This window comes from Gadus morhua, chromosome 5 (assembly GCF_902167405.1).
Source record: "Gadus morhua chromosome 5, gadMor3.0, whole genome shotgun sequence".
NCBI classification, from domain to species: Eukaryota; Metazoa; Chordata; class Actinopteri; order Gadiformes; family Gadidae; genus Gadus; species Gadus morhua.
The window spans coordinates 11957895-11972837 of NC_044052.1; the positions used below are offsets into that span (position 1 = coordinate 11957895).

General features: G+C 51.4%; 1 protein-coding gene across 2 annotated transcripts in view; it reads left to right on the forward strand.

Annotated features, from left to right (window-relative positions):
* kif26ab (kinesin family member 26Ab) overlaps positions 1–14943 on the forward strand; it is a 79060-nt gene that overhangs the window by 27064 nt on the left and 37053 nt on the right. For both annotated transcript variants that reach the window (XM_030356590.1, XM_030356591.1), the window contains exons 3-4: positions 5209–5697; positions 11608–11846. In XM_030356590.1, coding sequence (XP_030212450.1) covers positions 5209–5697; positions 11608–11846 — 728 coding nt within the window. The remainder of the gene's footprint in view (positions 1–5208; positions 5698–11607; positions 11847–14943) is intronic.

Here is a 14943-nt window from a genome sequence, read left to right on the forward strand (position 1 = left end):
GGGAGGGCACCGGGCCACCAGGCCACCAGGGCAGAGGTGCAGCAGCTGCTCGGTGCTCTGCAGGCAGGAAGTACCCAGGTATTGTTAATGTGCTCAGTGCCTCAGCGTGGCTCGAGGACAGGAGGGGTGATAAGAGAACCGCGGCAGCGCTTTGAAGCCGTAACGGGGAATGTTTCCCCGACGGCACGTTAGAAACAGGGCCTGGAACCTAAAGGAGATGGAAACCTTCGCTGGAGGACTTCATGAGGTCATCCTTGGGGAGTTTAAACAGCTTTGTCTCATGCCGGGGCTCAGAGGAGACCGGTGGGGAAGGTCATCCCCATCGATGGCTGAACAATAACGAAGAGGCAATGTCACGCAAAGACAGTTCCGGATAATGGCTAGTTCTCAATGTGCTTAGACAAGTTCATGAAATAAGCCACTGTTAAAACATGCCATAAAGCGCTTGGCATTCACAGGAAACCGCTCCCAGGCACAGGCTGCTAGGTGTGTCATTATTTTCAAATCACAAATGCACATTGATTACATTTCTCTACACTTGCTTATCATTCCAGGCTTGAATCTCCAGGGAAATGTGTGTTGGGCTTAACCGGAATAGAAAATGAGCTTTCCCAGAGTTCCTGGTTCCTATTTAATGGCGCATGCCCCAAAATGCATCAGCTAGCACGCGGCGGAGACGGCTCATGCATTTCAAATCACTCTGACCTGCTCCTGATTCAGATCAGCTCTGTTTCAGACCTGGCTTAACCGGGGTCCACCAAATGACTTCTCCTGATTCAGTATGCAACGGGAGGGAGGGAGGCTGGAGTGACTGAACAAACCTCTCCACATCTCCCGGTACTCCCCACCAACACAAGCTACCACCTCCCAGCATGATGCCTTCATAGACCCTCCTCCCTTCATCCCTCCCCCCCCCCCAGGACAGACACTTTGGGCGTTAGAGAGGGTTGACTTGTAACAGGAAGGTTGCTAGTTCGATCCCCGGCTCCTCCTAGCTGAGTGTTTAGGTGTCCTTGAGCAAGACGCCTAACACTCACTTCTTCCAACGAGCTGGCTGTCACCTTGCATGTTTGACACCGCACTTGTTGTGTGAATATGTGCATGAATGGGAGAATGTCAGGCAATAATTGTAAAGCGCTTTGAGTGGCCACTGCTTAGAAGCTAGCTGTTAGTTAATGCAGTCCATTTACCATTTACACTCAGGAAGTCCCGGTCAGGCCGCTCTACCGCCCCGTTCTCTGCTTCTCATCACAGAGCCGGGGGGCGAGCGTGAGGGACAGAGACAAAGTTGTGTCCCCAAGGGGCACTCCCTCTAGCATGCATGCAGGCAGGGACCCCCCCCCCCCTTGCCATAACAAGGCCACGGAGCATCGCACTACATCTGTCCCCAGAGTTTCATAAAGACCAGCGCTGACAGGCTGTAAAGCAAACAGCAACCCTCCGGCCCCTGGGCTGGGGGGCGCCGACCCCTGGCACCCCGGGCCCCTCCCACCCTTCTCTCAGCCCCACTCCCCCTGCCCTCTCCCTGTGTCTGACGTTGACTCCCTCATCTGCTTCTTTCTACCCAGTCCCCTCTCCATGCATGAAGACCGCTCTCTGTCTCCCCCGCCCACCCCCCCAACCCCCCCCACACACACACACACACACACACACACACACACACACACACACACACACGCATCAGAACAATGGCGCTGGTGAGAAACATCTTCTGCAGAGAGTGCCTTGATCATTGGCATTGTGTTGACGGCATACACTGCATATGTCTCTGAAGAAGCCATACGTTGTCCCCCCTTGCACTTGTCAGTCATAGATCACTCGGACAATAAAAGGAGGGATATGGTCGGGGGATGGGCGCATGCATGCATATGCTTCGTGATTTCTTCTTCGTCGTGTGTGCGTTGACCGTGGGGCCTATCACCTGGTGGGTCGATAAAATGTTTCTAGTGAGGCATAGCGCGAGCAGTTTCCACTTGGATTGTGTTTTATTAAACTCTTTGTTCGAGTATTGTTAACCCGAGGCCATTTCAATATCTGAATGCACACTTGGTTTTTGTAGTCATGGTTGTTTCATTGGATCGTATCCTAGTTTTTCTCCTGATGTGCTGGTATCACTGTTCAGGTTTGGGTCATCTGGTTTCCTGCTGCTGAATCCCTTACTGGCTGTGACTGTTACTCCGACCAAAATGTTCCCTCCAGGCACTTGAACTTTTGACTTACATTCTTTCCAATGAGGACCATGAACAAGTCATGACACACCATGAAAGGTCAATGCGGTCAACGTTTTACTGTTGATAAATGATTCTATTATTTTTGGGAAACTTTCTGGTAATCTTTCTGAAGGCTTTTTTCTGCGAGGAAGACTTATTGATCATCATCATCATCATCATCATCATCCCGGTAACCTCCTCCCATCCTTCTGTTCCCCACGAGCGTTGAGCATGAAGCCATACAGGAGAAGGCTGGCAAGCCCTCAGAAACCTCCAGCCCCCTAACAGAATAGCAGATGGGCTCCCTGCTTTGTGTGGCTCTATTTTATTAGCTCCCCTAAATCAACAGCCAACAATGCAGTGAGAGGGGAAGGTATGGCATGAAGCGAGACACAGAAAGGAATTGATTTCCTCCATCTCGCCCTGCCCCTGAGGTGCGCTCGGGTTGGTCAGAGGGTGAGGAGGTGGTGCTGATGAAAGGCTGTGTCGGCCGGTGATAACTCCCCTTCAATTTCTTTCACTCAGAACCGATGCATGCATGAAGCCCGACCGCAGCCTGTGGCACTTTCTCTCTCTCTCTGCTTCTCCGATTCCTCATCCAATTTGACACGGGTCTATTGAACACGGGCACAGCCTTTTTATGCAAATGTATTCCGCTTCAACCTGGCGGTGGAGATCTTTTGCATGTTGGTACAGTTAGGTTTTCAGTGTTAATCTGGATAGCTGTACAATGTGTGTTCTGTAAGCCTCTTACGCTTGAGTGTACAGGAGCCTGTGATACGCTGTCGTGATTCATGAGCCATTAGACTAGCTCCGTGAGGCCATCCCAGGAAAAAGCAGAGCTTTTCTATGCTTCATAAGTGTACCATTATTACATCCTATCCATGCCTACCCACGCATAAAGTAAAGGGCAGGCATTTAAAGCCTCAGCCACGTTCAGTGGCTAGGATTGAGTGTCGCCATTTATGTAATGTTCAAAAGTTCAAAGCGAATGTCCCGTCAACTCCACTCCACTGTCACACACCGCCCACTGAATGTCCTACCAACCCAAGGATATGGATCAAATAGAAACATCACAAAGACTGACAATAGTCATCGGATGGGTAGGATTCAGTCTCTGTGTGTTCTGATCCTGGTTCATTTGTTAAAGCATATCACATGCTTCTTTTGAATCTCTACTTTTTGCACGTCGGTGCACATTTACATGACTAATGACTATTACTAGCAAGAGTTTAGATGGACCAAAAAGGTAAACTAATTGTCTCTTTATTGATCTGCTCTCCCTCAAAGGAAGGGTTACAGTCCCTGTGTCTCTCCGCGGTCTCTAAGTCCATTGGGCTGACGGCATTAAGAGGCACTGCCTTAAGGCAGCGGATCGTTGTTTGCCCACCGTTTCACTCCCGGTGATCACCTCCGGGCGTCCACGGAGCAGAGGCCTCATAAACATTTATGTATCGGCCGTGGGCCCCTGTCTTTGGCCATCACTCCGACGGGCCAGAGCCTGGTGCCCCCTTTACACCTCTTAAGAGACTCCCCTGTTCTGGTGTGCGTCTCCAGCTCAGTTTGTGTGCACAGCTATGTTTGTGTTGACGATGCAGCCAGTGTGTGTGTGTGTGTGTGTGTGTGTGTGTGTGTGTGTGTGTGTGTGTGTGTGTGTGTGTGTGTGTGTGTGTGTGTGTGTGTGTGTGTGTTTGTGTTAGCGGGGCCCCTCGCTAAGCTAGCGCATAAGCTGTGGGAGGCTGTGAATAGTAATCGCAGGCCGTGCAGTGGTCCGCTGTGGGGTTCCTCGCTTCCTGGAGCAGATTGTTCCTTTCACATTGGGGGTCTTATCTTGTGTTCTTCATTCGGGGAGCCTTATCGTATGTAAATAGTATGGCTCCTGGCTCTGAGAAACTCTCAGTTGTGGTTTCTTTTCTACTTTCTCTCGACCCTCTCACGAGCTGAGATGGATGCCCCGGGGAGACGAGGCTGTTTGAATCCACTGGCTACCTTCTCTTCAGTGCAGGCTCTATTTGAAGTCAAAGCACTCAAAACAACTTAAAATATAACTTTGTGTGTTTGAAGGATTGCCCAAGCGTTTGCTCCATTGTTTTCCATTGTCGGCTTCTTCAAAGCACACTGAGGTTTGAAACATGCACACATGCCTGGAGTGCTTGATCCCCGGTCAGACGTAGCTCCTCCGTCTAAACATTCCCAGGAGGAAAATGCGGTCAGAGACCACAAGCAGACCACTCACACGCCTGGAACCACATCCAGAGCATTTAGAGGCTTTTCCCCCCAGCATTTCATGACTATTTTATTAGAATTGTTCCGTTCTCTCATGTGAAGCATTCACCCTAAAACCACAAGGAAGTGAGTTTCTTGACTAGAAATGTCCTGGGGGGCGGAGGGGGGTAAACTTTTTGAAGTTTGTTGAGATGAGTGGGACCCATGGGGAGATAAACCTTCAGGAAATGATGCGTCATATACACTCTGGGCAGGAACAACTCAATAAGGGAGAGTAAACTGACTGAGACTCTGCCTGACTAACCAACGTCGCTCATTTGTTACATTTACGGCATTTAGCAGACGCTTTTATCCAAAGCGATAAAAGCGTCTGTACATTTGTCAGAAGATAGCAAAACAATATATCGCTGTCTGTCGGTACAGTAAGGAGGTTCATAGAACCAAGTGCCAAGCACTAACAATTTTTGAATTAACCCATTCCCCGTGTACAAAAAAGATAGCTAGAATAAGACGCTAAACAATGCCAAGTGCTATGTTTAAGTGCAAGGACACACAACATACATAAGTGCCTACATTAAGTGTACCAGTTCTTCATTGGTTCTTCATGACTTTGTGTCCTCACAAGTTCTCCAATATTTGCAATACTAGTTGCAGTAAAGTTCACAACCTCTCTGCTCTAAAAGGGTGCTACGATTGTTGATTGGCTGGCTCTACTTGTTATTGACCTGGCTCCCACTCTCTCTCTCTCTCTCTCTCTCTCTGTGCTCTGCAGGATCCTGGCTACGCGGCGTTCCTCCTAGAGCAGATCCAAGCACCCGGGGGCCATGACGCAGGGAAAGGCTGCTGCCAGGTATGCTCCACGCCCCTCCACCAACTGAAACAGGAGGCGCTGCAGACGATCCACAGCCCGCTTCAGCTCTCCTACAGCGCCGACATGCCAGCGCTGTCCACCGGCAGCTTCCTGAGACAGCCCTCCAGGATCACCATCTCCTCGTCCGCTAGCGAAGGAAAACCGCCCGCCAGAGCCCAGGCCCAGTCCCGCCCCGCCCTGCCCCCCGGGGAGAGGCAGAGGGGGCTACCCTGGCCTCAGGTGTCCTCCTCCTCCTCCGTCACGCCGCTGACGTCGGGCCCACAGACCAGCGTCCAGTTGGCGGTGGGCGGGGGGCAGCTGACGGGGACGGTCACCATCCAGGCCCAGCAGTACCTGGAGGGCATGTGGAGCATCTCCCGCGTCAACCACTTCCTCCCGCAGCCAGGGCCGGTGGGTTCCCAGCGCTCTTTCATTTACAACTCGTGCATTAAGCAGACGCTTTTATCAAAAGCGACTTGCAATAAGTACATTGGTCATAAGAAGGAGAACCAATATATCGCCGTCGGTACAGTGAGGATGTTCATAGAACCAAGGATAAGATGCTACTCCATGCTAAGTACTATTTTTAAGTGCCAGGACCTAAAACATACAATAAGTGCGTAGGAGGGGTGTGGGGGAGTCTAGATGAGCCTCATGCGGAAGCTGGTGAGCGACTCTGCGCTCCTGACATTGGCCGGGAGCTCCTTCCACCACTGCGGTGCCTAAACAGAGAAGAGTTGTGCCTTTGATGCATCTGGCACTTAATCTTATGACATCCCACACAGTCCATTTTACAACACCTCTTAGCAGGGGATGTGTGAAGTCACACATGTAGACTTTCTTATTTTAATATGACAAACTAAAGAAAGAAGTTAGAATACGGGAAGGCTTGACTCATCACTTCACTTCTCGGGGAGGTGAGCCAGCAGGGAGACATGTTTCACTGCAATTAGTGTGAGTGGAGCAGAGGGAATATCTTCAGCTGGGGGGTGACCAATAAATACCAACAGAGTAGTCATCCTCATGAGCGCTGCACAGATAAGATGTGAGTGTGGGAGCTTCTCCATGTATTCTGTAAGTGGCGTGCCTTAGTGCTGGTCAGGTCTTGCCGAGTCAATATAATTGCTCCAAACAGGGCCTTTAGGGAGATGTGTGTGTGTGTGTGTGTGTGTGTGTGTGTGTGTGTGTGTGTGTGTGTGTGTGTGTGTGTGTGTGTGTGTGTGTGTGTGTGTGTGTGTGTGTGTGTGTGTGTGTGTGTGTCAGGGCTCCACCACTGACCACTGACCCCTCATACCTCAGCAGTGAAGGAGCTGGGGGGAGGGGGGGTTGGAGGGGAGGATCTCAGGTCAGAGGTCACCGCAGCACTAATCTGCTGACCGGCTCCTCGAGGGTGTGTCAGCACGACCACCCCAGAGCCCCTCACACTCCCTGGCCGAGCGGGACGAGAGAGGGGAGGCCGCTGGCTCTTTTGATGTGACCCCAACCTGCTGATCTTTGATGAGTTTTCCCCTCATATTGTGGTTCTTGGAGCACAGCGCTCACACACTGCCGCGCGGTTGCGTTTAGCCCATGCATCTAAATGATTCATGCTGTTTGGGTTTCATTAAACGTAATGCTACGGGATCGGTGAGGAGGGATTTCCCCGTCCCAGGCTGTGTTGTCTCCGCCGGGGCCCCCCCCCCCCCCCCCGACTGGCCCCTGCGACATTTTACACCAGCCAGACACAACCAGCCAGCCGCTCGTGCCGACTTGATCCATGCCTCGCCGTTTTAATATCAGCCGTAGGCGTTGCGGCATGACCTGCACTCGTGGGTTCTCACTACCTTTGCTTTGGCGACGTTTTAAAGGGTAATCATTGATCCTTTGTCCTCGTCAGCGTTGCTCCTTTGCTTTCTGTTTTCCTGGAAATTAAACACATATTTTAACTTGTCCGGTTAATGTCCACAAATGCCATTAGACGCAGTTTATGGGCGGACACCAGAAGCTTTTAACAGCGTGTGGGCAATCTTGGGCGAATCAAAGGGCCGGCATGAAAGGAAAGGGGCTGACTTGTGGACCTATCTCGGTTTCTAAGAAGCAATTAGAGGGTGCCCCTGATGCATCTCTGTGCGCCTCCTGGGTGAGTCTGGGGCCTCCACAGAGTGGTCAACATCTTCAGTTCCAAAAGGGTTAGAACCAAATGGTCTCCTCTCATTTCTCTTTTAAAGCCGATTTCTTTAGTAAGGAACTGGATGCTTCAGAATGATCAAACCCTCTCCAGACCCCCGTGGATGGGGAGTTCTGCTCGTCTGCATCGCACAAGCTTGAAGTCCCGCTTGCGTCTTGGTTTGCGCTGTGTTGTTCAGACAAAGGGTGGAAGATGATGTGCTAGACTGCCAGCCCATGGAGCGTATTCATCACGCAGCCCGGGGCTCGCTGTCACCCCTGCCTATTATAGGGCACCTTGAATCTCTCTTTGGTAGAAAAGCCTCTTGTTGGTGCTTTGAATAAAACGTGTAATGCTTTGAACGCAGCCGGAATAATAATTGCCTCTTCCCCCGCCTGAAAAAAATCACAATATCTGAAGTAGTGATTATAATTCCACTCTTCTAATATTTAATTGGGACTTTGCTTTTGTCAAGCAAATTATCCATTTTCTCCAACTGAAATCGTGTGGTTTCCACTACACCCAAAGAATCAACCCCCATATCACGTTATTTATTCAATGTTTGTTGGTGCTTGTTGCTTGCAAGTAAAGATGTATAAAAGAAAGCGACATTTTTTTTTTTATTAAACCTAACTATCATTATGGAAAGTCACACTGCAAAGAACACATTATTGTTGCTTACTCTGTGTGCACAATCAATGCAACCATCTGATTGATCCAAACCCTGGACTGGATCACTTTGCCGCGTTGGACCCAGGACCACATGGGCACTTCTCTGCTCTCGGCCAATGGTAGTTTGTGTATTGTGTGTGTGTGTGTTGGTGTGTGTAGTGGGTGTTGCCAGGGGGAGCGTGGGCCGTGAACGCTCACCTGATTGAAACGCAACAGACTGTAGGGCGGCTCCATCTGGCCCTGAGTGACTGATGTCACCAAAGGAGGAAGACGAGGAACAGAGACGCAATGGAGAGAGACAGAAGTCTCCCATTCTTGCCAAAAGATTTTTTGTTTTTTTATATATTTCGATTTTCTGTTAAGAGGTTCTGTGCGGTGCTATTTATAGCAGGCATAATGTTGATATACATTATAAGAGCAGGGAGCTAAATGTCATATAAAATTGTATTGACGTTTTAGTCCTTTTCTCATACGGTCAGACTGCCCGTGCGCCGTGGATGTGAGAAGTCAATACTCTCTCTCACTCGGTTTCTCTTGGTAACTAGGGCCAGCCATGTGTGACAGGATGGATTATAGGAGCCTATTTCACCTCGGCTGTAATACTGCCTTGATCACTGGGTCCTAAGGTTGTCGCTGCGTAGACCCCCCTAAAAAGATCTGGTGGCGCTGACTGGCAATGTAAGATTTCAGTTTTCCCCTCTCTCTCTCTCTCTCTCTCTCTCTCTCTCTCTCTCTCTCTCTCTCTCTCTCTCTCTCTCCATCTCCTTCTCCCTCTCCCTCTCCCTCTCTCTCTCTCTCTCTCTCTCTCTCTCTCTCTCTCTCTCTCTCTCTCTCTCTCTCTCCTTCTCTCCCTCTCCTTCTCCCTCTCCCTCTCTCTCTCTCTCTCTCTCTCTCTCTCTCTCTCTCTCTCTCTCTCTCTCTCTCTCTCTCTCTCTCTCCATCTCCTTCTCCCTCTCCCTCTCTCTCTCTCTCTCTCTCTCTCTCTCTCTCTCTCCTCCTCCCTCTCCCTCTCTCTCTCTCTCTCTCTCTCTCTCTCTCTCTCTCTCTCTCTCTCTCTCTCTCCTTCTCTCTCTCTCCCTCCCCCTCTCCCTCTCTCATTGCCTCTTATATCTTGGAGACACTCTCTCCACCACTTTAGTTCTGTCTTTAAGGGGAGTCGAGGTGAGGGGATGCTGGAGGGAGGGTTAAGGGGTGGGAGGCCATCTCATTACGGAGCCTCAGCCGAGGAGGACGAGGAGGAGGAGGAGGAGGACACAGGGCTCCACTGACACAGCCTAATGACCTGACCAGGGGATCGGCCCGCTGCTTCCCGGCCTCACCAGGGCCAGCCGAGGTCCAGCGCTGCCGAGAGCATCCAGCAGAGTGGCTTATGACCTGCGGCTCCAGGCCCCAGTGGGGGGGGGGGGGGCATGTATTGACAGGCATCAGAGGGTGCTTAGTGCTTATGGGGGTGGGGGTTTGTGTATGTCTCAGAGGGGGGGGGGGGAGGGGGGGGGGGGGGGTTGAGCAGAATCCATCCCATTAGATTTATTTTGGGAGCCACTCCTTGAGGCAGACCTTCGGTTGAGCGGCTGTCTCACGTGCACGCGCGTGGCTCACGTGCACGCCCCCTGCGGTTGGCTTCCGCTGGGCTTTAAACCCGACACCCCGCCGCCGGCCCGTCCGGGGACCTCGGTGCTGTCGGGAGCTGTCCGAACGCACTTCCGCTCCTGTGAAGTGAGCTCTCGTCTTTCGTGCCGACCTGAAATGAGCACTCCCCCCCGGAATGTGGCGCGGCGTTCCTAACCCGTCACGGACCCCCACATCGCGCTGCTCAGCGCTGCGCTCGGCCGCCGCCGCCTCCACGCTCTCTCTCTGGCTCGTCTCAACCTGCACCCGGTTCCTCCTGAGAGGAATCATAACAGATCACAGATCAGAACACGGGACCGTCCCAGATACCATCATGAGAAAACAAAAACACAACCAGAGGTCCCTAACCAAGCCGTGTGAAACGCAACTATTATTCTTGTTTGTGTAAATGTATCCATTTATAGTATACTAATCAGGTGAATGAAGCTCACACATAACACACTGCATAGTCTCGGCTGCCCCTGGTGCTAACATGCAGAACGCCGGTGGAGGAACACACATGTCTGAACGCACATGTGTCCTTACAGCATGATGTATAGCATTCACATGTCCTTGGCTACGTATAAATAGCTCTCTGTTGACATATATCCCGGTGGCATATGCCGTCTGGGGGCCCACACTAGATATAAAAATAACGATGGGCAACATGAATATAGGACAAATATTTAGCCAGAGAATACGCCATGGGCTTGAACAGTGTTCAAAAAAAGCACGCGTCCTGTCAAACAAGGGCTTTGTTTTGCCCACTTAAGTTCCTACTGGTTTCACACTGTCCTCAAGTGTCACTCTTATTTATATTACGGACCACATTTTGTGTCTCACGGACACACACACACGCACGCACGCGCACACACACACACACACACACACACACACACACACACACACACACACACACACACACACACACACACACACAAACACACTTATCTTCCCCAGAAGCCTCTCTTATAACCAGTTCCTGCCCGTTTCCATTGACTCCTATTCTCCTGTTAGACAGACAAGTGGCACCGACCAGGATTAACCCTGGGTCACCATGGTGACTTCAAGCGGAGGATTGTTCTTCTTCCAGACTGGGGTCCTAGCCCGCTGTAATTAGCCTTCCTTGTGGCCCTGAGTGCGCCAGACCGTGGAAAGCTCAGCAGGACACAGCGGCTCTCGTGGGGTCCAGCTGAGGCCCCCTGCGCACTTCGCTGCCGTTCCCCTGAGACGCGCAGGGGCTGGTGGTGGAGTAGGAGCCAGCCCTCCTGGTTATTGGGGCCGGAGGAGGAGACACTGCACAGTGCCACACACTGCTCCAGTCAGTCAAGACACAGCAGAGAACCGCGGCTAAACAAGGATAGAATACCTGCTGTGTTCTTGGTCACAGCTATAGATTTGAAATCAGAAATATCGTAATATAATACGCTTCTCTGGGATGCAGGTGCGTCATGAATGAAACATGAAGCCACTAGCAGAAGGCCAGTGTGATCGTATGAGTTGTCAATTAGCAGACTTAGTGCATTTACATATATGTAAAAAGGGTTCATGGACGCTGTATTACAGTGCATTTCAATCTGTCCTTCCAGTTACTACCATCAATATCGGATACTCTCCAGCCACATGAGAACGCAACACAATCACAACAACACAATCAAAACAACAGAACAACACAATCACAACAACACTACAACACAACACACCCAGCCACCCCAGCAGCTGCCTGTCCATCTGCGGACATGAGCGGGGGCGAGGGGGGGGGGGGGGGGGGGGGGGGGGGAGAGAGAGAGGGCCGGTTAGGGCGACTAGAAGGGCAGGTGGTGGGGAGACAGGGGCTGCTCGGGTGACCAAAGGGGTGACCCTCCGTTGTTACCTCTGTATCTGTGTGTCAACAGGCTCAGGGTGTGATGGGGGGTGCAGACCGAGGGGTCACGGCATCGGGGGCCCCCCCGCTTACCGCCGTCACCGCCGGCGCCGCGGCCAGCGGCTCCGGCACCTCCAGCGTCAGCCTGACACCCTGTCGACAGAGGAGCTCCAGCCAGCTGGGGCCGCCCTCCATGATCCCCACCGCCGCCACCTCCTCCACCCTCTCCTCGATACAGAACACATCCGGAGCCACCTCCTTCTTCATCAGGTAAGGGCGCACCACCGTCCCCCCCAGCCGGGGGTATGCGTCTCTGTTTGTCCGTGTGAGTGTGGGGCTCTGATGCGTGTCTGAGTGAATCCGGGCTTGGATATGTTTTGCATTGTATGAGGTGATAAGGCATTGCGTCTCACCGAAAGGCCCTCATGCGTGACAAAGAGCGACCTGTGCGCTGGAGAACCCTCAAGGTCATGCTTCACGGGCGGATCCGGCCTGTGGTGGCATGGCGTTGTTGTTCTTGCCGTGGTTGAGTTACAGCGTGCCTGGCGATATATCCCCCTCCATCACGGGACTTAATGGACCTTTACCCCCAGGCACGGCTGACCGTGAACGGCTGATCGGATCGCAAATTCTGATAATAAAGACAGAGTGCCTCACCTCGCGGCGCACCGGGAAAACTGTGCCGTTTCCGTGGCCATCATCATATTCCTCATCATCGTATTCCTCATCATCCTATTGCTCAGCTATTTCCATTGTGCTGATTATTCACAATCAATCCGAGGTAGAAATAGAAGGCGCCGTTATTGCAGTGTAAGCGTATCCTGGCTTGAGGCGGAAACTTATTTGCAGTGCTGACTTGGGCTTACTCAGCCTTGGGCCTAGCTGCTGCCATTCCTCTCTCCTCTGGAGAATACCTGGCACTTTCTCTCCAGGCGGGAAGATGGCGTCTGCGATACGCCAGCATGTCATTGATAGATTCCCAGGCAGGTTGGTCAGTGCCTGCGTCCCCTGCTGACAGCCCCCTGTTCCCTGGGGGGCTGCTGCGCCGTAATGAATGGGAGGAGGAAGGGGAAGCTGGCTAAGGATGATGCATAGGGCCTGCGCGTACCACCGGGAGGCAGGGAGGGCGGGTCGACGGAGCCCTAGACGTCGGGATTGGGGGTCTGCGGGGAATATTGGAGGTGGAGCTGGGGCTTTTTACAAAACAGCCCCGATGGGATCAGAGTGCATTAACGGCAGTGCGGTGGAGCCAAGCCTTTGGCAGAGGAGGATGTTCCAAATCATCAGCCTAATAGGACACTTCCTGCCCGCCCCTCGTCTTCCTGGGAGGAGAGCATCTGGTCAGGCCTGGACAAAAGTGAGACACAACCCCGACGCGGGACAGGGTTAAATTCCAGACAGAGATGTATCGGTTTTCCTGTTTTCTTTGGACCTGCGCAGAGGAGAAAGGTCTTGCGTGGCACGGTCCCCTCAATGTGGACTAAGTATAGGCACCAGGAGTGGGGTGATCTTGTTTTTTCCCCTGTTTTAGAGGTCCTCGGGGCGGAAAGGGAGGACGTGGAAGTGGTTCAGGAGGGAGGGGAGGGCAGGCGAGGGGGGTCCACCTTTCATTTCATCCCAAAGATAATTCCCTGGCAGGAATGCAGTGTTTTGCTTGGCCGGAGAGAGCACTCTGATGACGGTGCCGGAGTTAACCTGCATCGCATTCCACAGACACAGGACAGGGTGGTGGTGACATGCTGCTCCCCCCTCTTCCTGCTCCGCTGCAGCTGTTGCCTCAAACACAAACATCACCATCATCATCAACATCACCATCGCCATTATTCTCCATGGTATCTCGCTCTCCTCGAATATCAGTTCTGATTGCATCGCCGGACCGTCAAGGTCATCGATTGAAGTGCGTGCTAGCGATCCATCGAGCGTTTTTTGCCATCGTTCATCTGTGCTCTGTGAGGCAGGAGGGAACACAGGGGGAACCAAGAGACCCTATTCATGTGCTTTGCATTTTTCAGACTGATTGAAAATCCAACTTTTGATTAGCATTCCGTTTGGTTCTCTAAAGATACAATTAGGGGGATGCTTGTGCAAACCCTGAGAGCCCAGGATGGGGGTGCAGAGCGAGCCAGGAGTAGGGGAGGTTCCTCAGGCACTTTGTCTGACATCCACTAACATTGTTCCTCTCTGAGCACACATTTTAATTAGCGGGAATGAGAAAAAGAAAGAAAGAAATTGGAGTAAAGAACCCAAGTGAATTAATTAGGTTTTTTTTCATAAAGGAAAACAAGTCAACCGTTTAACCGGTTGGGGAAAAAAAAATCACTTCACCGGTCGTTCATTTAAAATGTCGGCGCTGTTAAAATATAATTTCATCGTGGATGTGTATTTGATAATCACAACAATTCCAGACGCTATTCGGGTTGGTGAGTTTTTTTCTTTGAAGCCTGAAGGAAATTATTTATAAGCATTTTTCTTGTTATATAGCTGGTAACAACATGGAGGCAAAGGTAGGGCGCAGAGTCAAACTACTGAAATTCAAACGTTGCAATTTGACAGACTGTACAGTCTAGAGGTTTCACCCTCTGCATAGCAATTGTACCAGCACTATTCATTCCAGGAAATGGCTGTGTTCATAAAGAACAAATGAACCAATTTCATTTTGCTGTTTTTTCAAATGCTTTTATCAAAACCGTTCTTTCCGTATGTGAAATCAGTGTCTGAATCCTTTAGGTTGTACTGCTATACATCAACAAGTGCACAATTCTCATTCTCAACGTCTGCATAATTCACCTCTTGAATAACAATAGTCTGATAGTTCCGCAAAGTAAAATTCTGATTTGAAAACCCCTTGATTCATATCTTGGTCTCATTGTTTCACCAATCATGCAGAGTGTGCTGCAAAAAAGAGCCGCCGGGATCAATAATGATCAATTGTCTCTGGCTCGGACCATATAGCGGCCAGGAGAAAGGGCAGGCGTAAAGGTCAGTCTCTGAGGCGATGTGGTGCGTGTGCACGTCATGTGTGTCATGTGTCTGTGTATCTAATGTGGAAGACTGAGGAGGGGGGGGGGCGGGAGTGATGAATTAGGGGTCGGGCGTTCAGCTGACTTTCACGTTAAACACTGATTGCCTTGTGACAGAGCATATGATTAGTACATTGACATGGCGTTTTGTAATGAAAGCAGGCAGCCGCTCACAGCACAGGCGTGGGGGGTGGGCGATGGAGGGTGTGGGGTGTGGAGGGGGGGGGGGGGGGGGGAGCTGCTCAGGAGGAGGAGGAGGAGGCAGACTGTGGACGCCTAGATGTCGCCTCGTCTGTTCCCCTCCAGGCATCTCTCCGTTCCATTAACACCTGCTGATTGAGACTGCC